Source organism: Notolabrus celidotus, chromosome 21 (assembly GCF_009762535.1).
Source record: "Notolabrus celidotus isolate fNotCel1 chromosome 21, fNotCel1.pri, whole genome shotgun sequence".
Taxonomy (NCBI): domain Eukaryota; kingdom Metazoa; phylum Chordata; class Actinopteri; order Labriformes; family Labridae; genus Notolabrus; species Notolabrus celidotus.
In genome coordinates, this window is record NC_048292.1 from 2501372 (window position 1) to 2527576 (window position 26205).

Sequence of the window (26205 nt, forward strand, 5' to 3'; positions counted from 1 at the left end):
GGGGAGGAGAGGAGATAAGAGGGAAGGGGAGGAGACAAGAGAGGAAGAGGAGTGACAAGCAGGGAAGAGAGGAGACAAGAATATGGGGAGGAGACAAAGAGGAAGGAGAGGAGACAAGGAAGGGGAAGGGGAGACAAGGGAGAAAGTGGAAGGAACAAGGAGGAAGGAGAGGAGATGAGCAGGGAGGAGACAAGAGGGGAGGAGAGGAGACAAGGGGGAAAGAAAAGGACAGAAGGAGGTGGAGAGAAGAAAAGAGAGAAGGAGAGGAGACAAGGAGGGGAAGGGAGACAAGGGGGAAAGTGGAAGGAGACAAGAGGGGAAGAGGAGAGAGTAAGGAGGAAGGAGAGGAGACGTGAAGGAGGGAGAGGAGACAAGAAGAAAAGAGGGGAGGGGGAGAGGAGACAAGGGGGAAAGTGGAAGGAACAAGGAGGAACGAGAGGAAACAAGAGAGGAGGAGACAAGAAGGGAGGAGACAAAAATGAGGGAGGGGGAGTAGATGAGGAGGATGGATGGATGGAAGAAAAAAGGAGAGGCGGACAAAAACAAAAGAACAAAACAGGAGAGAAAAAACAGATGAAACAATAAATAATCATGTGGAGGTAAAGAGAGGAAGAGGAGAAGGAGGAGGAGAAGGAGTGAGAAAAGAAGGAGGAGGAGAGACAGGAGGAGAGAGGTAAGTGGACGAACACCGATAGCAGAGCAGCAGAACAGGAAGCAGAGACTCTCCTGGACTCTCTAATGATTCTGTGGTTCAGTCATTAAAGGGTTAAAACTCCAGCCACAGATAAACACAGAAACAGGAAGCTTCATTAGTGCTCGACCACGGAGGAGGAGGAGGGTTAGTATCCACGCAGTCTCACACAGAGAGGCTGTGGGGAAAGATGGAGGACGTGACGGCTGCTTAAAGTGAAGCCAAAACATGAGATATAAGCCCCGCCTCCTCCATATAAACAGACGGGACATGAGTCGAGATGTTTTCTGTCTTTAAAGGGAGTTATGGGAGGGGCAATTTATCAGATTTAGGTATTTATTAAATGACATAAGAAGGCGTATCACACTGGAGAGGGGGGTCTTTCATTTTTAGAGATACTGGAGATTTAGTGATCTCTTTTTATTTATTCTACTTTCCACACTTTTCTATTTGTTAGTGGAAAGACAAGACGACAACATGTTTTTAAAGTTCTGATACTGATTGATCATGTTTTATTGATCAGTGCTGAGGAGTCTTTACTTTCTTCTTCTTTTGTTTTTAATTAAAGCTCCACATGACCTCGCCCACTACTACGTCTCCAAGCTACATCTCTGCGCCACGCTTACGCATCACTATAAAGTTAAGATACCTACGTGACGAAGCTCTGACGTTATTGACTTTCAGGTTTGCAGAATGCAGAATTGTGTCCTCAGCATATCCAGGTTTTTTTCCAACATGTCAGTGCCTGAATTAGGGCTGTTTTGGCTTCACTTTTGTGCAGAGCTGGAACACTGTCATCCATCTTTAAACACAGTCGATGGTCTTGCATGTTAACATCGTTATCTAACACAGCGCTGTGGTTTTACACAGATCAATAAAGCCTCCTTTGACTCTCCTCCTCGGCTGATACAAAGAAAACCACAGAGTGTAACGTGTCAGTGTGTCAGCGGAGAAACCCTCCACGGTGCTTTTATTTTGTTAACGCGAGTGGACAGCAGACAGATCGCTCCTCTGATTGTGGTTTTATTTTGGCGAGCTGATCAGGGATGTGGGGCGTTGAGAGGAGTGAATGTCAGCTCCCACCGAACAGATTGTATGACTCACTCAGTGCAAGCCGGGCTTTTACAACACTGCTGGCCTAGTTCCTCTGTCTCTACACGAGCGAAAGTGTGTGTGTGTTTTCGTTGGTGTGTGTTTTCGTAAATGTGTGTGTGTGTGTGTGACTCACTCGTTGAGGAGGGGAACAGAGGTGCGCCTTTTGCTCTTCTGGACCATGTTGGCCTGATTTCGGAGGGAGATGCGGAGAGTGGATGGTGACAGGCGACACGGTTCTCCATCAACCTACATGTACACACGCACACGCACACGCACGCACACACACACACACACACACACACACACACACACACAGAGATCAATGTTAAAAGCGAGTGGAGAATGGATCGGTGCTGTGTGGTGAACTTTGTTGAGTGCGCTCTCTCACCTGAACAGGCATCGTCTTGATGGTAGTGAGGACGACTTCCCGGCACTGGTGTAACCTCTCTCCGTGACCGCCGACTTGTAGCGCCGCCTGGTGGACGAGAGGAGGAACTACATCAATGCCCCAACCCTCTCTACTTTTAAGAGTAGGCTTTAAACTTTCCTTTTTGGTGAAGCTTATAGTTAGAGCTGGATCAGGCTTGGACCAGCTCTTAGTTATGCTGCTATAGGCTTAGACTGACAAACTGGGATCCTGTCTTTCCCTCTCTCTCCTCTCTCTGCCTGTCTCTCACTTTAACTCTTCCTGTCCCATTAAAGTTACTAACCATAGACCTTTCTGGAGTCCCTGAGCTCCCTTGTCCCGTAGGTTCCTCTGGATCTCTGCTGCTGTGGACGTGCCAGACTCCAGCTGCTACAACTACTACTATCCGTCTCCCCACTGTAATCTCTCTCTCTCTTCATCTCCCTCTATCCCTCTCTCCAACTCGGTCTCAGCAGATGTGTGTCTAACATGAGTCTGGTCCTGCTGGAGGTTTCTGCCTGTTAAAGGAAGTTGTTCCTTGCCACTGTAACTTGCTAAATGCTGCAAAGTGCTCTGCTCATGGTGGATTAAGATGAGATCAGACTGAGTCCTGTCTGTAAGATGGGACTGGATCTGATCCTGGTCTTGGACGGTCTAGACCTGCTCTGTTTGGAAAGAGTTTCTCTCACCAGTGACGCCACGGTGAAGCCGATGACCTCGATGCAGCCGTCGTCGTGCCGCTGTGGCTCAAAGTCTCGGTGGTCTCCTGTGTTTCCCCACGGCATGGTGCCTGCACAGTACCTACACACACACACACACACACACAAACACACACACATTTAAAATGAGTAAAAGATCATCCACCAGTAAAATCACACACCAAGGAACAGAAGCAGTGACAGGAGCCTTTAACAGCATCACCGACTCTGTTTGTCTTCCTACCTGGGAATGTTTAGAAACACGATGCACTGAAACTTCAGCTCCTGAATCTTTGGAGTTAAGTCGGTACCGTCACACTGATGGAGAGAGAGAGAGAGAGAGAGAGAGAGAGAGAGAGAGAGAGAGAGAGAGAGAGAGAGGGAGAGAGAGAGAGAGAGAGAGAGAGAGAGAGAGAGAGAGAGAGAGAACATAATCTTAGAATCCTGACTTGATTTTCTTCTCCACAGTTTCACTCTTAGAGTCAATATTCTCAAACCATCATGATGAAGGTCAAAGGTCCGATCACAGCTGCCCACTCAGCTCTCCACTGACTCTACAGGATTGGTAGCAGCAGTGAAAACTTACCGCCCTGAGGTGTTATGGATCAATATCTGAATGTATATGAAGTTTCAGGGTCAGAGTGTTCAGCACGGAGCGGCAGAGCGAATGTTTTCAACGACCGACTCCTAATAACCCGTCAGAGAATTTAAAGCATGATGCATCTTGACTGTGATACTAAGATACATTTATTACACTATGTTTAGATACAAAGTGACAACACACCAGATGATACAATATCTGAGGATAAAAATAGATCTACAGCATTCTAGAATACAGCTCTGGAATGCTCTCGAGTGTTCTAGAATGTGATACGAAACGATACATTAGGATACAGAGGAACATTTTACTGTAACTGGATGACATCAGTCTGTTGATAACGTAGTAACTACATCTCCGCCGCTAATCAAACAGTTATCTCGTTACTCGTGTTCCTCTAAGTTCTTCATTATCTGCAGGACGAACTGGAGGACAGAGACACAAAACAAACGTCTCTTTCTTCTGCGTCTCTCTCTGACCCGACTCACGTGATGGGTCTGTGTGACTTTGGCTCAAGTTTATGGAGGGGGAGAGCGAACACGACAGAGAGGCTTAGATTGAGGTTTGGAGATACGGACATCACTTTGAGTTTGTAAATCACGTCTTAAAACTTATTTTTGATCATCGGCTTTTAACTTAGCATGAGACGTCTGTCTTTGTCTGTTCTTTTATTTGCTTCTATGTGTTTGTTTGTTTATTAAAGTTATATTTTTGGGGCTTTTGTGCCTTTATGATAGGACAGGTGAAGAGAGAGAGGAAATGTGGGGGTAGAGAGTGGGGGAAGTCATGCAGGACATGGTCACGGCCAGGAGTCAAACCAGCAACCTCTGCAACGAGGACTATAGCCTCTGTATGTAGGGCGCTTGGACCAGTAGGTCACCAGCGCCCCTCTATGTGTTTTTAATGATTTTTTAAAAGTGTCTTTTTTGTTTTATTATTTTTTTTACAGTGTTTTTATATTTAATGTATTTTTACTTTTTTATTTCACTATGCAGCACTTTGGTTATTTAATTTTTATTTTTTTAAAGTCATTTTTGGGGCATTTTCACCTTTAATGGAAAGGACAGCTGAAGAGAGACAGGAAGTGTGTGGAGTAGAGAGTGGGGGAGGACATGCAGGACATGGTCACAGCCAGGAGTCAACCCACGACTGCTGTGACGAGGTCTATGGCCTCTGTATGTAGGGCATGCTTAGACAGCAAGGCCACCAATGCCTCGATATTGTTAAACTTTTTGTAAACTTCCATTTTCATCCACTTATTCTAGTGTGGGTCACAGACTAAGCAAATCGACCCAGACATCGCTTTTTCAAGCAACAATCCAGTTGCTCCTGGGGGATCCTGAGGTGTTCCCAGACCAGAAGGGATATATAAACCCTGCACAGAGTTCTGGGTCTACCTGAGGCCTCCTCCCAGGGAGATGTGCCTGTTTTTAAAATGTGCTACATAAAAAAAGTGGATTGAATTGGTAAAATCTAAAGTGTGTCATGTCCAGAAACATCTTTCTTTTCTAATCCGACCCTGAGAGACGCTCAAGATAAGAGCAGGATGCAGGACTGTAACCATGGAGCTTGATTTTCAACTAAAGGTATCCATAAAAGCAGAGGTGCAGAGGTTAAATATATCTCTTCAGCTTCTCTATAATGTGTTTTTGTGGTTTAGTTTAATTTCTCTCTGTCACAACAACAATCAGAAGAATCAATGATGGTCAGAAGTGTTTATCTCTGTCCTTGCTCAGAGGTCAGAGGTCAGCAGACTCCGCTGGGCACTCAGTGTCTCCCTGAAGGACACTTCAGAGCAGGCGGGCGTCACCGGAGCGGCTGAAGGACGGACCCGTGTAATCACTCGACCGACCTGCTGCCCCGACACGCCGACACGGAAAAGTGATACAGGAGAGTGTGAGCACTCACCACCACTCTGACGTGCTTCGACAAATCCCTGGAGCTCCTCTGGAGGAAATCTGAGAATGCAGCCTGTGAAAACACACACAAACACACACACACACGCACACAGAGAGAGAGAGAGAGAGAGAGAGAGAGAGAGAGAGAGAGAGAGAGAGAGAGAGAGAGAGAGAGAGAGAGAGAGAGAGAGAAAAGTGAATAATTAAACAGCATCATTAAATAAAGATTAATGTCCTACATGTTTACTTTCCGTTTACTCCATCATCTCTTCCTCCTGACGTCTCTCTCTGCTCTGAATAATCGATCTGCTAAATTCTCAAACTTATGTTGCACAAGCGCAGAATAAATCACAACTTCATCAAACATTTAGCGCCATGATTTATTCATGTTTAGTAAAGCATACGAGACGCAAATTACACCACAGCGTCTGTTAATTATGGATCTGAACTGCCTGAAGTTAGCATCACATCGCGGCAGGAGAGGAGATCACTTCGGACACCGATTAGAGAGAAAAAACTGAAGTTTCTTTTCTAAATACGTTCACACACGCAGCAGTTTGGAGAGATGAGGGTGAGACGGCAGATCTTTAAGGCCCTGAAATGATGCTTTAACTCAAATACACGATAATCAGCGTCAAACTAAACATGCATTTAAGTAAAAGGGTGCAAAATTATTCATCTAGCAGCAGGAAAATCTACTGCACTGTAAATAATCTCCCCCCTAAAAAGACCCTGCTAGGAGGGTAGTACTTTTCAAAAGTCCCAGGACTTTTGGGGGGCGAGGCCTGCAATGCTGAACGTGTCTGATTGGTAGATTAACCTCAGTGTTTTAATTCTGCCCGCCGTCCACAATAACATCACACACATCTGTGATTCCCTTGATTTCTCTTTCTTTCATTAGTTTTTATTTGTTCTATCTTTTTTGTATGTTTGTGTACTTTTCAAAAGAAGCTGTGATTCTCTTGATTTAGCAGCTTGTAACAGTAGTCTTCTCTCAGCCCACCGTGAATGCGTCTCTCCTCCCGGTGTTCTGCTTTTAAAAGTGACCCTGTAAACTGGAGACCTTCAGCTGAACGTGTCAGTGTTTGTGGAGTTTACACAGCTGTTGAAACACAGATGATGATTATGATTTCAAAATATCCTCATCAGATACTTAATGATGGTCTAAAGACGTTTATGAGGGATGCATCCGGCTGAGAGTCTCCAGCTAACAGGGTCGCTGTTTAAACCAAAACACCGGCCGATCTCTGCCACGGCTTTTTGAGTTCAAAAGGATTTTAAAGCCGTGTTGAAACGTCTTTGCTACTCGCGCTTATCTCCTCTCACGTGTTGATTCAGTGAATCCATCTGTGATGAAATATAGCACCATCTAAAACAGACCAGCTGAGTCTCTTCATGCTAACAGGCTAACTGTTGTGTTGCTCATAATGATACCTGCCTGTCCGTCTGCTTCTATGGTGTCATCTGTGATGAATGGCATTCCTCTTTGTTTTACTGCCCTCTACTGGTCTGGTGGTGTAGTGCATTTACTTTTTTTTGCCTCATACGTAGTTCTGGGGGCTAAAAGACCCCAGAACTCTTGGTTGAAATGCACCTTTTGAGCATGTCTAAGTGTGAACATGCATGAAGCAGAGACGGATACTCACTCCTGCATAGAACATCTTGTTGCGGAAGCGGCTGTTGAACTTCTCCGGGTTGGCCTCTGGAAGCAGAACACATTAGACAAGTTGAAAAGTTGAGTAATGAGTCGTGTTTTAATATTTCATTTATTATTACACTCGTCTTTCAGAGGAGCGGGGGCTTTAAGAGGAGAGAGGAGGACTTAATGGAACATAAATAGAGCTAGTGCAGAGTTCAAATACGGACCTCTCGACTCGTGGAACTCCAGGGTGACGTGAGCGTCGAAGCCCAGGCTGAAGTAGTTGTTGAACACATTCAGAGGGAGCTGAGGAGGAAGGATAGAAACACTCTTTATTACACATCTCATCTCTGTCTACCTTCATGATCACTCTTTCAGTCTGGATCTCTACCTCTGCAGAGAAACAGACTCCTGCTACTCATGAGGACTGTGATTTCTCTGCTACAAAGATATTCTGAGTAACCGCTGATTAAAGGTGACGACTTCCTGTTGCTCTCCGTTCACGGAGCATGAAAGGTTTGCACAAGTGAGTCACGTTTAATCGTCCACATGCAGAGAAGTGTTCACTGTTAGTCTGAATGTTGCAGGAAGAGACAGACTGCAGGAATACAGGAATATAAAGCCGTCCTCTGACCTTCTGCGTGCCGTCCTCGGGCTGCACCGCGCTCTTCTCCACCAGCAGGTTCCACCTGTCGAGCTGCACCACAGAACCGTCCTCCACGTGGCACAGAACTTTGGACACGGGCTCGTCTGTGTAACCCTGCAGAGAGGAAGAGGAAGAGGAAGAGGAGGAGAGAGTGAGCATGAAGACACAACAGAGACGGTCATCCTTTAAAATGTTGTGTCAGTAAAGTCAGATTTTCTCTGCCTGTTGTTGGACAGGACGGCTGAAGAAGGACAGTAAATGACGTCAGAGGGTAACACATGTCCTGTTATATTTTAGGTAAAAGAACGGATGGACCAAACCGTGAAGAAGAGAGAGAAAGAAAGAGAGTGGGACAAAAGAGAGCAGAGAGATGCAGATGGATGAGGGGGAAATTTATGTGGAGAGATGTCCTCTTCAGCTAAATAATGACCCGCATCCCTCTTCCTGTCTGTCGAACAGCTAACGAGAGGCTCACACACTCACACACACTCACACTCACACACACTCACACGCACACACACACACTCACACACACACACATACTCACACACACTCACACTCACACACACAGGGAAAGACAATAAGAGCATGTAATGATTTGCTCTCAATAAGTGGTTACAGAGGCTGCTTCACCTTAAAACAAAGAGCTGCACGCACGCACGCACGCACGCACGCACGCACGCACGCACGCACGCACGCACGCACGCACGCACGCACGCACGCACGCACGCACGCACGCACGCACGCACGCACTCTGGGCCTCACTCTGGGCCTCACATTTCATCCAATCATCTCAATCCCCTCTTTTTCTTCCAGTCATCACATCAGTCATTCCAGTCAGGTCGCTCTAACAGACAGCGTTTTGTCGTTCAGTCGTTCTCTCCATCCTCCGTCTCCCCTCCGGTCAGGAAATCAGCGACTCGCTTGCAGGCACACGAGGACAATCTGATGATAGTAGCGCTCATCAGCAGGGCCTCCACAGAGGGGCTCACACACACACACACACACACACACACACACACACACACACACACACACACACACACACATGCACACTCTCTGACACTGTAAGTCACAGGGACGTTCACACTCACACTGAGAGAGAGAGGAAGGACAGATGAACCGGTGAGTAACACAAGTGAGAAGAGAGGAAGACACAGAGAGAGAGAGAGAGAGAGAGAGAGAGAGAGAGAGATGAAGTAAGAAGAAGTGAAGAAAGAGAGAAAGACAGAAAGGAAAATGAGGAGAGTTAAGAAAAGATGCCTTCTTCGAGGGAAGAAATAAAAAGAGGTGATACGGAAAGGAAAACAAAGGAGGAGAATAAAGAAAGCAAGAGAGATAGAAAGAAATGAAAGAAAGATGGAAAGATTAAAAGATGAAAGAAAGAAAAAAGAAAGATAAGAAAAGGAAAGACAGGAAAAAGAAAAAAGGAAGAAAAGATAAAGAAGACAAGAAAACAAAGAAAGATAGAAAGAAAGAAAGGTAGAAATGGAAGAAAGATAGAAAAAGAAAAAGGATAGAAAAAAGAAGAAAGATAGACAGAAAGAAAGAAATGTAGAAAGAAAGTAAGAAATGAAAGAAAGACAGAAAAAGAAGGGAAATAATGATAGATAGAAAGATAAGAAAAGGAAAGACAGAAAAGGGAAAAGGGTAGAAAAAAAGAAGATGAACGATATGAAAGAAAGAATAAAGAGGGGAGAAAGGAGAGGGAATGGAGGGAATAGTTTAGGGAAAATATGACCTGAGAGAGGGAGAAAACAAAAGAAGAAAGGAAAGAAACAAAGCAAAGGATGGAGAGGTCAAAAGAGGACAGAGAGGAAAGAAAAAGGAAACAAGTAGAGAAAGGAGGAGAAGAAGAAAGGAAGGATTTACGGTGAGGCCTGAAGTCACAAACAGAGGACAGAGAGGACACACTAATTACACTAATCACACACACACTCTCTCTCTTCCTCTCTCCCTCTCTCTCTCTGGATCTGGACCTTATCTGATTTGTGTTCCTCTGATCCTGCAGAGTCATTCACTCGTCCTTCACTTTGTCCATCATGAAGCACAGAGCGAGTTTTCACTGAACCACATACACAGATCACAAACTCAAGCTTCACGTTCACGGCTACCAGACGACACGAGGCGATGCAATAAGTTCAGACATCATACGATAGGAGACGAGACAATATGTTACCATACGACCCGATGAGTTACATTAAGTTACGATACAACAGGATAAAATATGTTAGGATAGGATACAATATAATACAATATGTAACGATATGATACGATATGCTATCATCAATGCTACACCATCAATGAAACCATATGTTGCGATATATCTGTTACGATACCATGTGATACGATGTGTAACAATACATTACGATAGATACGATATGTTACATTATGTTACATATGATACGATATGTTAAGTTTAAATACGATACGATATGTTATGATACAATACGATACCTTACAATACTATAGGTTACGATAAGATTAGTCACGTTACATCACGATACGATACGTTTCAATATAATACGATAAGATGGAATCGTCTCCATGTGGAGAAACACTGGCGGTGCATCCTCAAGCTCAATATTTCCGATCCTTCCATGATGTCTTTACGGTCCCATTCAGCTACAGTCATAAGAGACGTAACAATGTTGAACACGTCGAAAGTCAGAGGCCCTCTGCTGTTTAAAAAGGGTACTACAATCAATTTTTCCTCTCACTGATTTTAAACCGTCCAATGTTGAAACATTTTTTTTTAAATCCGAGCATGTAAGAAAGAATCAAAGAAAATACTCTGAGTGAATTAACTTGAATGACGTCGGGGATTTAGTCGGACTTGTGACTCACGCCGAGTATTTGCTGTATTATCGCTGCTCCAAGCCCACATCACCTCTCTTAAGAAAACCCTAATGGAGGAATGTGGGAGCTTGTAAAGGCCTCTTCTTCTGCTGCAGTTATGCAACGTGAATCAGTGTGTTAAGTGCTGAGTGTGTGTGTGTGTGTGTGTGTGTGTGTGTGTGTGTGTGTGTGTGTGTGTGTCAAAGGGCAGATTCTTGGTGCTTCAGCTCTTCACAAACTTCATAGCCTTAAGAGTCCTCCTACAGAAAAGTGACGCTTTATGTTTCACTCCTAAAAGCTTAACCAACCTTCTGCAGACACCTCGGCCTTTAGAGGACGGGGAGCTGGATTTCACGCTAGTCTTCACCATGAAGAGAAGATAAGAACCGGTTCAGAGATGGTATCAGAGGAGCTAATGGAGCGTGAATGAAAATACTCATACCAGAAAAAGCAGACTTTAAACACAACCGAACACTTTATACCTTTTATAGTTGAGTGAGGAACATGTTGGTCAAATATCTGCTTATCCAGACGACACAGGAGACCATATTTAATGTATTTAGAGCTGTGGTGTTTATTCTAGTTATCTCTTATACCAATAAAACAATCATCCAATCAAACCAACAGATACAAGCTGAAAAAGACAACGTTTCAAGGCTATCACCTGACATACTCCAACAGGTCGATACGTTGTGATTTGATATGATCCTAAAGGCACAGAGTAAGTATTTCAGTATACTGGACTGTCCTCTTTTTCAGCTTGATGTTTGATGTCTGCATAGCTACCCATCATTTTCATCAAAGCAGTATGTGTGTTTTTCATCTTTTAAGTCACCTAAAAAGTAACGTGTGTGTGTGTTGAGGGAACACACGGCAGGAGTAACCACTGCTAGTATTTGCACCAAAAAAATGAGTTCTGATTCAGCAGACATTGAAGAGCTGCAGAAAGTTTAGTAGAGACGACCCAAAGATGAAGCAGTTGATGAGAAAATCAGTGATTTGAAGCAGCCGCATTTTCCCAAAGTTGAAGATTGAGAATTTCAGTAGCTAAAGCCTGGTGTATTGTGCATCGAATCGAGCCCTATTCCAAAAAAAGAGCCTATGCATGTAGTCAGATTAGCACCTCTTCCAAATGTAACTACAAGAAAAGACACAAACTACAAGCTCTGTGATGGGTCCACTGGGTGGCGTCGTATTTCCTGCATTTACAACATTTCAGGTACCGCCATAAATCAACCCTAAATTCCATCTCCTCTGACGTCTCCTCTTTATTCCTTTAATAATAATTGCTGTATGATCACCTGCAACATTTATTAGTACCAATTTAACAAAACACACTCCAGGTCTGACAAGCAAGCAAGAAACATAGCAAGACTGGAAACATGAAATCTGACGAGCATAGGAATCACACTTCCTTCAAGCATTTGACGTTCTGATGTGCAAGTATGTCGTGCTTAGACGTAGAGTCAATGCAGAAGTTTAAACCAAACTTAAGGACATATTTGGAGCAGTATCCTGAGTCCAACCTGTCCTGCATGATGTGATCTCTACACACACTCACAGTCTGATCCACGACAACGTCAGGGACACAAGTATGACCACAGACGGGCATCTAATATCGCTTTTATTATTCTTTAAATTCCTCAGAGTCATAGCCTCACTCTTGAGGATCACAGTTAACTGACTGTCTAAGTATTCTGTATGATTCATGTGTTATAGTTTCACACTTTACAGATGTAAAACCAAAATCCTGTGGAGAGTATCTGCAGGATTTCTGCACAAAATATCTCATTGCATATTCACCTGACACGGTGAGATATGACATCTGATTTAAAGGCATTATAAGCAGAAGTTAAAGTCTGATTTATGTGCTAAAGTACTTTAAATAAGAAGTCATGGTCAAGTCAAGTAAGGGAGTCGTGTGGTGAATGTAGCTCCTTAGCTTTAACAAGAAACTAGACATGTACCTGGTCAGATTTAAATGTTTGCTGTCAGGTCAAACATGATGAAAACAGACGTGTGTGAATATCTAAGCAGAGAGAGGAGACTCTGCTGCGTCCTGTCTCAAGGCTTCAAACTCACCCCGCCCCAGTTGAGCGTCCTGGCGAGGTCATTTCCTGTTCCCAGAGGAAGCACCGCGACCGGAGGCTGGGGGTTCATCTGCAGCTCGTCTAGCGTGGACAGGATCCACCCCACCTATTGTGACACAACACGTTAGCCGCAGCAACGTCAAAGAGGATCTGACAGAGAGAGCGGAGAGAAGTCCCTCACCGTGCCGTCCCCTCCGCAGGCCAGGATCCTCAGATTTGGCACTTTACGGTACAACTCCAACCTGATATTCAAACAGAGAGCACAGAGCGGATGGAAATAGAGCCGAGCGGTGGTGAGTGGGTGTAAATCGTGCAGGAATCATGAGCAGAGTGTTTGAATAAAAAAGCACACTCTCCAACGTGTGAGTATGAACATTTGTGATGAGGATGTGAGAGAGAGAGAGAGAGAGTCCACTCTGCACACGCTCAGAGTGTCACAGTCTGCTCCAGGCCGTCAGAGCCAGAATGTCAGAGAGGTGAATCTTTAATGAAGGTGAACACTGTCCTGACTGAAGGGTACTCACGCCTCCCGCAGACCCCCCTGTGACAGGTCAAAGACTTGTCGAGGGTTCAGGATCCACATGAACATCTGTAACACCTTGGCCCCCTGCAGAGACACACACAGAGAGAGGAGGGGAAGAAGAAGTGTGAGTGTGATCTCTGCAGCAGCAGCTCTCTCTATCTGATAACACTTATCTTGTTTGAGCCGACGTCTCTCTAATTAAACTTTCTGTTGTTGGCAGCTCGCAGGACGTAACGACTCCTGTAGTGAGTTATTGCAGCAAAACGCCGCGCAGCTCTGAGATTTAAATAAATCAGCTGCTAACGCCCTGCCAAGACTCGTACACTCTAAAAATAGACGAGTGAAGGAAATCTTTGGAGTTAAAATCTGATGGCGTCATGATTTATGATCGGGATGGTTTCTCTTCAGGAGGAATGCAACAAAAGAAATCCATCAACACAAACAGAGAGACCTTTACAAGGTGAGGAGATTATTTAGAGACAGAGAGAGGAGAGCTGAGACGCACTGAGGGGTGAGGATTTAGGGATTCTTTAGATGCATTTTGGAGCTTTATTGACAAGATAGAGAGAGCAAACTAGGAGGAGAGAGGGGGGATGACATGCAGCAAAGGGCAGAGGGTCAGACTCAAGCCCAGGACAGATGAGTCCTGATGGGTGACAGTTTAAAGGGACATTTTGTCTTTTTAATAAGGGAGGTTATAAGAGACTCCAGCCGCTACAACTACTACTATCCATCTCACCACTATCATCTCTCTCTCTCTTCATCTCCCTCTATCCCTCTCTCCAACACGGTCTCAGCAGATGTGTGTCTAACATGAGTCTGGTCCTGCTGGACTAACTTTGGCACAAGTACATGGATGCCATGTTGAAATGTTCATTATTATGCACTGTCCCTTTAAATAAATAAATAAATGTTATTCAATAGGACTTATTCAGAAACTGACACACTGGGATCCTGTCTTTCCCTCTCTCTCCTCTCTCTGCCTGTCTCTTACTTTAACTCTTCCTGTCCCATTAAAGTTACTAACCATAGACCTTTCTGGAGTCCCTGAGCTCCCTTGTCTCGTAGGTTCCTCTGGAATCTCTGCTGCTGTGTCAGACTCCAGCTGCTACAACTACTACTTTCCATCTCACCACTATCATCTCTCTCTCTCTTCATCTCCCTCTATCCCTCTCTCCAACACGGTAGATATCAGCAGATGTGTGTCTAACATGAGTCTGGTCCTGCTGGAGGTTTCTGCCTGTTAAAGGAAGTTTGTCCTTGCCACTGTAACTTGCTAAACGGCTTTTGTGATAAAGTTAGAGCTGGTTCAGGTCTGGACCAGGTCTTAATTATGCTGCTATAGTCTTAGACTGCTGGAACGGACACAATGGGATCTAATCTCTCTCTCCTCTGTCTGCCTGTCTCTTACTTTAACTCTTCCTGTCCCATTAAAGTTACTAACCATAGACCTTTCTGGAGTCCCTGAGCTCCCTTGTCTCGTAGGTTCCTCTGGATCTCTGCTGCTGTGGAAGTTTCAGACTCCAGCTGATACAACTACTGCTATCCGTCTCCCCACTATCATCTCTCTCTCTCTCTCTCTCTCTCTCTCTCTCTCTTTTCATCTCCCTCTATCCCTCCTTCTCTCAGCAGATGTGTGTCTAACATGAGTCTGGTCCTGCTGGAGGTTTCTGCCTGTTAAAGGAAGTTTGTCCTTGCCACTGTAACTTGCTAAATGCTGCAAAGTGCTCTGCTCATGGTGGATTAAGATGAGATCAGACTGAGTCCTGTCTGTAAGATGGGACTGGATCTGATCCGGTCTTGATGTTGGGTCTTTGTTAATAATAGAACATAGAGGATGGTCTAGACCTGCTCTGTTTCAGGAAAGAGTCTGAGGATACAGACCTGGTTGCCTCCACTCTTTGGATTGACGAAAACCAAGATGGGCTTCATGAGAGGAGAGGGGAGGGGCTTCAGCATGAATGGACGCCACTTTGACTCCTGGAGAAAGAAGCAGAGAGAGACATGCTTTAAGTGATGTTGTTTCTGGTATCCTCACAGAGACGAAGAAGAGCTCTAACTTAAATTAAGGATCTGAAATCTGGTGTGTCAGTTTGTGTCGTGGTGTTTCTTACATCCAGTCCCTTCTTGCTCGTCCTTCGTTTGAAAGATGTCCGCTTTTTTCTCCTCGCAGAGTTCTTAAGTGAGCTCTAGGGTGCAGACACACACACACACACACACACACACACAAAAACACACACACAAACACACACAGGGTTCAGTGGTTAGTTCACTGTCAGCGTGTCTCTTGTGATGGTAATTAAAAATGCAACAAAGCATGTGACGAGACGGAGGGATACGGGTGAGTTTGTTTCTGTGTGTGTGTGTGTGTGTGTGTGTGTGGTTACAGACTCAGAGTTTTCTCAGACAGATCAGACATGTGTCAGCTCGTATCAGATCAAAGCCAAACACACACACACCCTCCTCTCACACACTCATCTTTCAGAGTTTAAATTTAGATTCAACAAAGTCTTTTCTCAGCAAAACAACAGTTAGTGAAATCATCAGCTCACACACTCATGAGAGAGTTAAAGCTCTGTGTGTGTGTGTGTGTGTGTGTGTACACCTGTGGTTTCCTGACTTTGATGATCCAGGAGGGGGGTACGATGACTCCAGCGTGGGCCCCGAGTGAACACGGCTCCTCGATCTGGTGCAGCATGAAACACGTCACCTTATTGTGGAACTAAAAGCAAAGATCCTGAGATTATTCTCATGTTTGTTTATCACTTCTTATAAAGAAATATCAGGACTCAAGTCGGATTATGCTGATAAGGTCAGAGGAACGTATTTAAATTAAACTAAGACGATCACAGACGATGAAAAACTCACCGCCTGTTTGCACCAGGAGCAGCTGATGGCGATGATTTCTTTACTGTGGAAGAACTTCTGCTGAAAACTCTGCAGACACACAGACACACTCAGGTGGGTCTGAACAGCATGATGAGTGTGTGTGTGTGTGTTAGAGAGAGTGTGTGTGTGTGTGTGTGTGTGTGTGTGTGTGTGTGTGTGTGTGTGTGTGTGTGTGTACCTTTCCACACTGTCTGCACTTCCCCTCCTGCCTCCGTCTGTGAACCCAGTGATGTCTCAGAATGTTCTGCTGTGAGAGAAAAAGATCCGACATGTTCCGTCTTTGCACAGAAGACAAACAGGACGTGTTTGAAAATCCTTCCTCCCTCACACACACACACACACAAACACACACATACACACACAAACACACACACACACTCTTACATCTCTGAGGGAGCGGGATCCTCCCTCTCTGTAGGTCGGCTTGCATCTGAAGTTAATCTGGGAGAGGATAAACAACCACAGAAAACAAACGATGAGTATTCATTAGGCAGCACCCGGAGTTCCATAAAGCAACACACATACATGATGGGCAAGTTACCCACAATGCATCTGTGCGAACTCAGCTGCATGCATCAATTTTAGGACTAAATGTTGCTCAAAAATCAACAATGCTGCAGATTTATCACCGCTCAACAACAAGATATGACATGATTTAAATCAACACGTCCCTCAGTGATGAGAGTCGACTCACAGGTGAGACAACCTGTGTCTGTGTGTGTGCGTGTGTTTGTGTGTGTGTGTGTGTGTGTTACCTTTTCCAGTTGCTCTATGCAGCCAGTGTGAACGACGATCTTGCAGGCAGCACATTTCCTCCTGGGGGCCGACTTCTTAAAGGAGAAAACAGACACAGCAGAGCGAGCGGTGAGATTCACAACAAACAGGAGCAGGACACTTTTCTGTTTTTGTTTTTGTTATTATTATATATATATTTTTACCTTTTCTATATAAATATTTTTTTCTCATTCATTTTACTGTATTTGAACTTTTATTATTATTATTTTTTATATCAACCTATTAATTTTATTGTATTTTCACTATTATTGTTTTAATTTCTTTACTTTAACTTATTTATCTTATTGCAATTTCAATATAAATTATTTTTTATGTTCATATTAACTTATTTATTTTAGGGTATTTTCAAAATGATGCTTTTCTATATATTAACTTATTTATTTCATAATATTTTCAATATTATTCTTGAATTTTTTTATGTTATCTTGTTTATTTTTGTGTATTTTCACTATTATTATTATTATTATTTTTCATATGAACCTATTTATTTTATCATTTTTAACTATAATTTTTGAATCTGATTTTTATTAACTTATTTCTTTTGTTGTATTTTCACTATCATTTTGTTATATTTTTTATATTAACTCATTTATTTTTTATATTTTCACTATTCTGATTTTTCTCTTCTCTTATTATTTACTTTATTTTAAAACATTGTTATTTATTTATTTTTATCTTTAACTAATGTATCCACTTATCTACTTATTTTGTTTTCTCATACAGGAAATGATCACTTGTCTGAATAGTTTACATTGATCTTCTGTTAATAAAGTGTAAGAATTAAAATAAACAGATCTCTGAAAGTCACAGGAGCAGGACTTCAGGGTGATCACATGCAGGCCCTGTCACACACACAGACACAAATACACACACACACTGTGGCTCTTTTTCACACTCTTTAAAAGTGTGTGTGCTCGTTTTGACACTGCAGACGTTAAAAGAGGAACTCTGACATTTACAGCTTCACTCGTGTGTGTTTTTTTTTACAGCAGTCATGACTCAAAGTGAGATCAAAGAAATCATGCTGCTTTTAAATGAGCTGCTTGTTAACACCACTGATGCTTCTGTAAGTAACAGGCTGACCTGCAGCACTAATGAACCGCATCGCTCGCTGCAGACATGGAGCTGAGTCCTCTGAGAGAGAGGAGAGGAAGATAAACGTACAAAAGAATATCTCTATCACTGTTTATTATAAAAAGAAAGAAAGTGCTCTTAGAGAAACAGAAGAAACATTTACAGCGTACTACAACAGGTGCAAACAAAGTTAACCTAATCCAATCCTGCATGAAAAGACAGATGACATGCCAGCTCTCTACAAGTGAAGACTCTGCACACTCTGACTCTGAATGTGCGATAGGTAGCTGTAAGTCTCTGGTATTTTGGCTTCACTTTAAGCAGAGGTTGGTGTCTAAGGGCCCTGAACACACCATGAAGACAGCTGCAACACTCTACTGGGAAGTAGAAGATGTCTGTTTAACATGAGTCTAAGTTACCAACCAAAGACCTTTCTGGAGTCCCTGAGCTCCCTTGTCTCGTAGGTTCCTCTGGATCTCTGCTGCTGTGGACGTGCCAGACTCCAGCTGCAACAACTACTACTATCCGTCTCCCCACTGTCATCTCTCTCTCTCTTCATCTCCCTCTCTCCCTCTCTCCAACTCGGTCTCAGCAGATGTGTGTCTAACATGAGTCTGGTCCTGCTGGAGGTTTCTGCCTGTTAAAAGAAGTTAGTTCTTGAGTAGAGTAGGCTTCAAACTTTCCTTTTTGATAAAGCTTATAGTTTGAGCTGGCTCAGGGTTGGACCAGGTTTAGTTATGCTGCTATAGGCTTACCTGCCAGAGGAACTGACACACTTGGATCCTGTCATTCCCTCTCTCTCCTCTCTCTGCCTGTCTCTTACTTTAACTCTTCCTGTCCCATTAAAGTTACTAACCATAGACCTTTCTGGAGTCCCTGAGCTCCCTTGTCTCGTAGGTTCCTCTGGATCTCTGCTGCTGTGTCAAACTCCAGCTGCTACAACTACTACTTTCCATCTCTCCACTATCATCTCTCTCTCTCTTCATCTCCCTCTATCCCTCTCTCCAACACGTTCTCAGCAGATGTGTGTCTAACATGAGTCTGGTCCTGCTGGAGGTTTCTGCCTGTTTAAAGGAAGTTTGTCCTTGCCACTGTAACTTGCTAAATGCTGCAAAGTGCTCTGCTCATGGTGGATTAAGATGAGATCAGACTGAGTCCTGTCTGTAAGATGGGACTGGATCTGATCCTGTCTTGATGTTGGGTCTTTGTTAATAATAGGACATAGAGTACGGTCTAGACCTGCTCTGTTTGGAAAGAGTCTGAGGATAATGTGTTGGGATTTGAAGTTCTTTAAATATGCAAGATGGTTCAACTAATTATGCATATTTCTATTAATGCAAGCCCAAAATGTGGGTCATATGTCGTGCCTAAGCTGTAATGCAGCCACCCGCCACTAGCTGGGTCTGTAGCTTTAGTTAATGGCTCTAATAATGCTCTAAAGCTCTACTACCTAGATGTATACAAGCATAGCAAGGCGTGGTTTGTCAGTATGTTGATCTAGTAAATGGAGATAAAGTTGTATGTAGGCTGTGTCTTGTTAAACTGACATATAACCACTCCACCAGAGCAATGAGGAACCAGCACACTTGTTTCTGAGGGTTTTCTTACCTTTAGATGAGTCAGTTAGTTAAAATTAAGAGTTTAAATTCACTTTGTAGCGTCTCTTATCTCATCATTGAGACTCTCAAGTTGCTCTTTGCAGCGCCCCCTTCAAAAGCCTTCCTCAAACCCGTGACAGAAAGCGTTTCCTTAAGCCTGACTCGACCATGAAGCCTCTGAAGCTTTCTCCACGCTGCTTTTTCCTTCTGTATGATTCAGTCTGAATCAGTCGTATCTCTCCTGCTCAGGTACGAACGCGCTCGTTCATGTCAACCTTCTCTTCTCTAAGTAATCAGAGATTCCTGCGAGGTCATTTTGTCCTTTCAAGTATCGCACAGCTCTGATGAAATATTCCTCCACACAGAGAGAGAGAGATTAAAGAGAGCTGCAGTAATTTCATGTCCTTATTCAATCACTGTAATTATATACCATCAGAGGGAAAAGCAGAGACATGAGATTATATTATTGTCAATGTTTGAGGTGATTACTTCGCTCTTTGTTCAGAGTGCTGCTGTTCTTTAAAGACGTCTGTCATTTCTGCATCGTCGTGCTCTCTCTCTGTTTTCTGTTGCTTTAAAGACTCATGAGAGTGAGAGGGAAGCTTCCTGTTTGAATTGAAACACTGAAAAATTCTTGACTGTGTTTCAGACCAGAGAACAAAATGTTCCTAACTCCTCAAACACTTGGACCAACATCGTTTTACATGAAACATTTGAGCCTATTTGGAAATATAGAGTAATTTAAATGTTGAAAAAAACGTCTCAATCAAAACTTTTTGTCAGATTTGGGACATTTAGGCTTTTTTCAACCGGAGGAACTTTTCCCTTGAACTACATGAGTTTCAACCGGTGGATCCAGGGTCTAAATTTAGTTCAGGGGTAGATAATCTCCCCCTTGGAAAGCTCCTGCTAGGGGGGTAGTACTTTTCAAAGGTCCCAGGACTTTCAGGGGGCAGGGCCTGCAATGCTGAATGTGTCTGATTGGTAGATTAACCACAGTGTTTTTATTCCGCCCGCCGTCCACAATAACATCACACACATCTGTGATTCACTTGATTTCTCTTTCTTTCATTAGTTTTTATTTGTTCTATATTTTTTGTATGTGTGAGTACTTTTCAAAAGAAGAAGCTGTGATTCTCCAGGTCAACTTTTTTGCCCAATTTTTTTTTCATTTTGTTTTTCAAAAAAAAAATTCAAATTTTTTCTTCAAATTGTTTTCTTCAAAATGTTTTCTTCAAAATTTTAATTTTTCTCAAAAAAAATTTTTTTTTTCAATTTTTTTTTTCAATTTTTTTTTTCAATTTTTTTTTTGTCAATTTTTTTTTTCAAATTTTTTTTCCAAATTTTTTTTTTGTCAATTTTTTTTTTTCAAATTTTTTTTGTCAATTTTTTTTTGTCAAATTTTTCCAAAAACCATTCACAGTCATTGTTTTTTCCATCTGTGATTTTCTTGATTTCTCTTTCTTTCATTAGTTTTTATTTGTTCTATCTTTTTTGTATGTGTGTGTACTTTTCAAAAGAAGAAGCTGTGATTCTCTTGATTTAGCAGCTTGTAACAGTAGTCTTCTCTCAGCCAACAGCGTCTCTCCCGGTGTTCCGGTTTTAAAAGTGACCCTGTAAACTGGAGACCTTCAGCTGAACGTGTCAGTGTTTGTGGAGTTTACACAAAGACGTTTATGAGGGACGCATCCGGCTGAGAGTCTCCAGTTAATAGGGTCGCTGTTTAAACCAAAACACCGGCCGATCTCTGCCACGTCTTTTTGAGTTCAAAAGGATTTTAAAGCCGTGTTGAAACGTCTTTGTTACTCGCGCTTATCTCCTCTCACGTGTTGATTCATTCATTGCTTTTTCCAGGTTTATAACCGCAGGTGCAAAATTTTCACTTTTTAAATATTTTTTCTGCTTTTGGAGCACAATTTCAAATTTGAGGAAAATGTTTTTTTTCGACAGGCTCCGGTTCAACTTTTTTGTCAAATTTATTTTGTCAAATTTATTTTGTCAAATTTATTTTGTCAAATTTATTTTGTCAAATTTATTTTGTCAATTTATTATTTTTTTTGTCAAATTTTTTTTTCAAAATTTTTATTAAAAAAAAATTAACTTTTTTTTTTTTTTTCACCAATTTTTTTTTCAAAATTTGTCTTTTCAAAAAAAATGTGAATTTTGTATGTCAAAATGCCACGGCCTTTTGAGTTCAAAAGGTTTCAAAAGGTGTTGAAACGTCTTTGCTACTCGCGCTTATCTCCTCTCACGTGTTGATTCATTCATTGCTTTTTCCAGGTTTTTAACCGCAGGTGCAAAATTTTCAATTTTTTTCAAGTTTTCTCTGCTTTTGGAGCACAATTTCAAATTTGAGGAAAATGTAATTTTTTCGACAGACTCCGGGTCAGCTTTTTAAAAAAATTTTTTTTTTTTAAAATTCAATTTTTTTATTTAAAAAAAAAAAATTCAACAATTTTTTTTCCAATTTTTTTTTTCAAAATTTTTCTTGTCAAATTTTTTTTTGTCAAAATTTTTTTCGATTTTTTTTTTTAACCTGTGACTTAAGTTGAAGTCGGTCGAAACACAGACAACAATGGGGGCACAGGAACCTTTTACTTCAGGGTAAAGTAGTTCTGGAACTCTTGGTCGAAATGCACCTTTAGAGTTAAACTTTCTTGCAGATTTGAATGAACGCTGCATGAGTCTCCTCTGAGTAATCCCTGTGTTTACATTGGCCAATCAGGCGTCCTCACAGCTCATTAAATCTGGAGACGTGGGCTCGTCTTTGCACACCTGGAAACATACAGAACATCTCAGGACAGTCTGCACCTGAAATATTCCACGGTTGTTGTTCACACATCGCTCACGGTGTGAAGTTTTCATCGTTGGAGTGACAGTTAGCGCTGAGTGTTTGTGAGTTCGGTGAGGTAATCATTACAGAGCAGGGTCAGGTGTGTGTGTGAGCCTGATTGGCCCTGATTTGGAGCAGGTGTGGGAGGCTGATATACACTCCTGGGCTGAAGGTCCCCGTGCTGACTCATTAGCTCAGCTTCTAAAGGGAGAGAGACGTTGCTGCTGCTGGTGTTTTCTCTGCACAGTGTGTGTCTGCATGAGCCCCACACACACTCCAGACTTTCTGCGTTCTCTCTTCAGACTTCCTTTGTGTTTTTTAAGAAGTGATTCCTGAGAGTTAGTTTCTCTTTTATCTGAGCTTTGTTGTGAGGTATCCTCTGCGTCTCAGCTCAATATCATTCTGTGTTTTCCCCTCTCTCTTCTAATTGCTTGTGGTTTCATCGGTTCTTCCTCTGAGGTCACTTTAAGAAGCCTTTAGTCCGCAGTTGCATCCTGCACTTCCCTGACTCCTGACCACGATATTGAACATAATCCCAGGATACACAAACGAGTGAAAACAAACATCCTGGTGAGCAGCTTTATTATGTGCACGACCATTAAACTGGTTACAAGATAACCGCCATCAGCTCCTTTCTCTCTTGTGGTGAATTTCCAACAATTGATGTTATTCTCCAGAAAACATCCCATTGATCGTAACCTCCCATGGAGAGTCTATAGATCTCATCACAAACTGTAAATATTTAGGTTTTCTTATTGATCAGGAGATTTTGTTCAGAGCACAAATTGGTCTCCAAACTCAGTGAAGCTCGGTTTCTACTTCAGAAATAGATCCTGCTTCTTCATCAGAGCGAGGACACTTCCTGTATCTTGGGAGCTTTAGCTAAATGTTTGCAGCCTCTGAACACAGTTTATCATCGTGCCTTGACCTCACTCATCATTGAGAACTGTATGTTAAATCTGACTGGTAATCCTTGAGTGTACTAAAGCACACACACACACTGGCTGTGTCTGATCTATGAATCTCTTCTTGGCTTAGTTCCGTCTTACATTTGTATGTATCTTAAAAGAACGAGAAGCCATTATGCCTCGCGCTCTTATGATGTTTCCAACTGTGTGTTCCTCGTGTTCATATAGAGTTACAGAGTCCTAACAGCACAACATGGACGAGGAGAGGTTCAATCCTGAGGTTCACGTGAGGAGTGGCTGTAGGATACCTCCTCATTTCAATACAGAAACCTTGATAATAGTGCCAGCTGTCTGGAGTGAGAGCCCCAGGAGGATTCTTTTTACTGTTATCAAGTCCATTATTCTGGAAAGTGACGGTTTCAGAGATAGATCGCTCAGTTTCTAATCATTCTCATAGAGGACAAACTTCTTTCTAATGATATTGATATTATATATCCCCTCAAACTCCACCTATGGACAGCAGTGTGGTTTGTTAAGCATGCAGTGTGGACAGCAAGTGTCCTTTGCTATGTGATGACGCTCACACCCTGGGAAAAGGGGGTTCAGTTTCCCTGCCCTCTCAGTGTGGACTACAATCCAGAAGGACTTGAAGTTGTCAGATTGCACCTTTTAAATGTATTGTTTGTTTTTGTACTTATCATATGTTATCTGTTCTGCACCCTGTTATATTTATTATGATGTGTGCTGCTGACCTCTTGGCACAGTCACCCTATGAAAGAGTTCTGGATCTCAACAGGTTTTATCTGATCTAAGTGCTGCCTCCTGCTTCTTCAGTCTTTTCATTTTAAAAGAACTAAAATGCTTCTGCTTTTGATGAGTGCAGGGATCAAACAACCAACAAAATAAAAGAGAAGACCTATCTCTCTCTCTCTCACACACACACACACACACACACACACACACACACACACAGAGTAGTGGTCAGTGTGTGCTCCACTCACTGCGGTCTTCAGCACACAGGTGTCCTCTCCGAGATAACACAGCTCCCCCGAGCAGCTCGTCTCCATCCACAGGTGATCCCCGTTCACGGCGTTCTCCTGCAAACACACAGAGGAATAATGATGTCATGACCTTTGTTGTCCTCGTCCTCACGTCTCCAACTCAAGTCACATTAAGCTGCGATCGTATGCACACGAACACTCTGCGGTGAGAGCGGTCAACGAGTGTCGAGCACATAATGATGAGAGGCTGAGTGGGTTTGATTTCACAGCGTACGCTATGCTAATTGAAGGTGCTAATGAAAACACTGACTCAGAGCTAAACACACACACGTGGAGTGTGTATGTTACATGTGTGTGTCACTGTGAAGCTTTAAAGCATGACATGGTGAGGTTCAGTGCAGGATGTCATGCAGTCTGTGTGTGTGTGTTGATGGGTCAGTGACATGCTACATAAGGTGCATTTAGACCAAGAGTTTTAGCCCCCCTGAACTACTTTCCCCTGAACTAAAAGGTTCCTGTGCTTCCATTGTTGAAGTCCCAGGTAGATCCTGCAAATCAGGCCAGTGACGTATGGAGAAAAAAAAAGTAAATGCACTACACCACCAGACCAGTAGAGGGCAGTAAAACAAAGAGGAATGCCATTCATCACAGATGACACCATAGAAGCAGACGGACAGGCAGGTATCATTATGAGCAACACAACAGTTAGCCTGTTAGCATGAAGAGACTCAGCTGGTGCTGTTTTAGATGGTGCTATATTTGATCACAGATGGATTCAATGAATCAACACGTGAGAGGAGATAAGCGCGAGTAGCAAAGACGTTTCAACACGGTTTTTAAAATCCTTTGAACTCAAAAAGCTGTGGCAGAGATCGGCCGGTGTTTTGGTTTAAACAGCGACCCTGTTAACTGGAGACTCTCAGCCGGATGCATCCCTCATAAACGTCTTTAGACCATCATTAAATATCTGATGAGGATATTTAGAAATCTTAATAAAAACTAAACTAGTTTGCATTCCCAGGAACTCCCTCTGTGTTTCAACAGCTGTGTAAACTCCACAAACACTGACACGTTCAGCTGAAGGTCTCCAGTTTACAGGGTCACTTTTAAAACCAGAACACCGGGAGAGACGCTGTGGGCTGAGAGAAGACTACTGTTACAAGCTGCTGAATCAAGAGAATCACAGCTTCTTCTTTTGAAAAGTACACACACATACAAAAAAGATAGAACAAATAAAAACTAATGAAAGAAAGAGAAATCAAGTGAATCACAGATGTGTGTGATGTTATTGTGGACAGAGGGCGGAATAAAAACACTGCGGTTAATCTACCAATCAGACACGTTCAGCACTGCAGGCCCCACCCCCTGAAAGTCCCGGGACCTTTGAAAAGTACCACCCACCTAGCGGGGCTTTTCAGGGGGAAGATTATCTACCCCTGAACTAATTTCTGGCTCATCTTTCTGCCTTAATTATAAAAATCATGTGGGTACAGATGCGTGAATGCAATCCTGGAAGTTGCTTCAGCTCACACTGCACTCCTGAACTGAACTGAGATTTGATCCCCGTCTCTGCTCTGCAGGAGGAGTTATGAAGTGCTGAGCTGCTCGGTTTCCTCTGCTGTAAAGCGACTCTCCTCGATGTCGTCATGGTGTAATTTTTTACATTAAGAGCACAAATCTAACTCCGCTGACAGACCTGGCTTCACTCCCGCTCTGCATCGTGTTTCAGTCGTCTCTGAAATGTTGATGATAAGAGAGAAACGGAGCAGGACGGTGATGAGAGGAGCCTGATCTTCCTCTAATCTCTCTCTCTGCTCTGTGCTGGAGCTCACAGCCAACTCTTCTTCTGTTACAGCCGCCGTGAATCCCTCTGAGCGGCCTTCTGTAAACATCTCCTCATCCTCATCCTCTGTGCTGATCGGACTTACAGGAACACACAGAAACTGTATTTGTCTGTTTGATGAAGAACCCTGCCGTGATTTAAT

At 42.9% G+C, this 26205-nt stretch overlaps 1 protein-coding gene across 6 annotated transcripts in view; it reads right to left on the minus strand.

The window, feature by feature from the left end:
- dgki (diacylglycerol kinase, iota) overlaps positions 1-26205 on the minus strand; it is a 98006-nt gene that overhangs the window by 17235 nt on the left and 54566 nt on the right. For 4 of the 6 annotated variants that reach the window (XM_034673597.1, XM_034673595.1, XM_034673600.1 and 1 more), the window contains exons 3-21: positions 24221-24316; positions 16767-16841; positions 16396-16452; positions 16190-16258; positions 15991-16059; positions 15728-15844; positions 15237-15311; positions 15007-15102; positions 13124-13206; positions 12781-12841; positions 12592-12705; positions 7660-7785; positions 7253-7331; positions 7033-7088; positions 5397-5459; positions 3135-3208; positions 2882-2993; positions 2175-2261; positions 1920-2032 (exon numbers count right to left, since the gene is read on the minus strand). In XM_034673597.1, the coding sequence (XP_034529488.1) occupies positions 1920-2032; positions 2175-2261; positions 2882-2993; positions 3135-3208; positions 5397-5459; positions 7033-7088; positions 7253-7331; positions 7660-7785; positions 12592-12705; positions 12781-12841; positions 13124-13206; positions 15007-15102; positions 15237-15311; positions 15728-15844; positions 15991-16059; positions 16190-16258; positions 16396-16452; positions 16767-16841; positions 24221-24316 (1622 nt within the window). The remainder of the gene's footprint in view (positions 1-1919; positions 2033-2174; positions 2262-2881; positions 2994-3134; positions 3209-5396; positions 5460-7032; positions 7089-7252; positions 7332-7659; positions 7786-12591; positions 12706-12780; positions 12842-13123; positions 13207-15006; positions 15103-15236; positions 15312-15727; positions 15845-15990; positions 16060-16189; positions 16259-16395; positions 16453-16766; positions 16842-24220; positions 24317-26205) is intronic. The other 2 variants (XM_034673596.1, XM_034673601.1) reach the window with 1 other exon arrangement.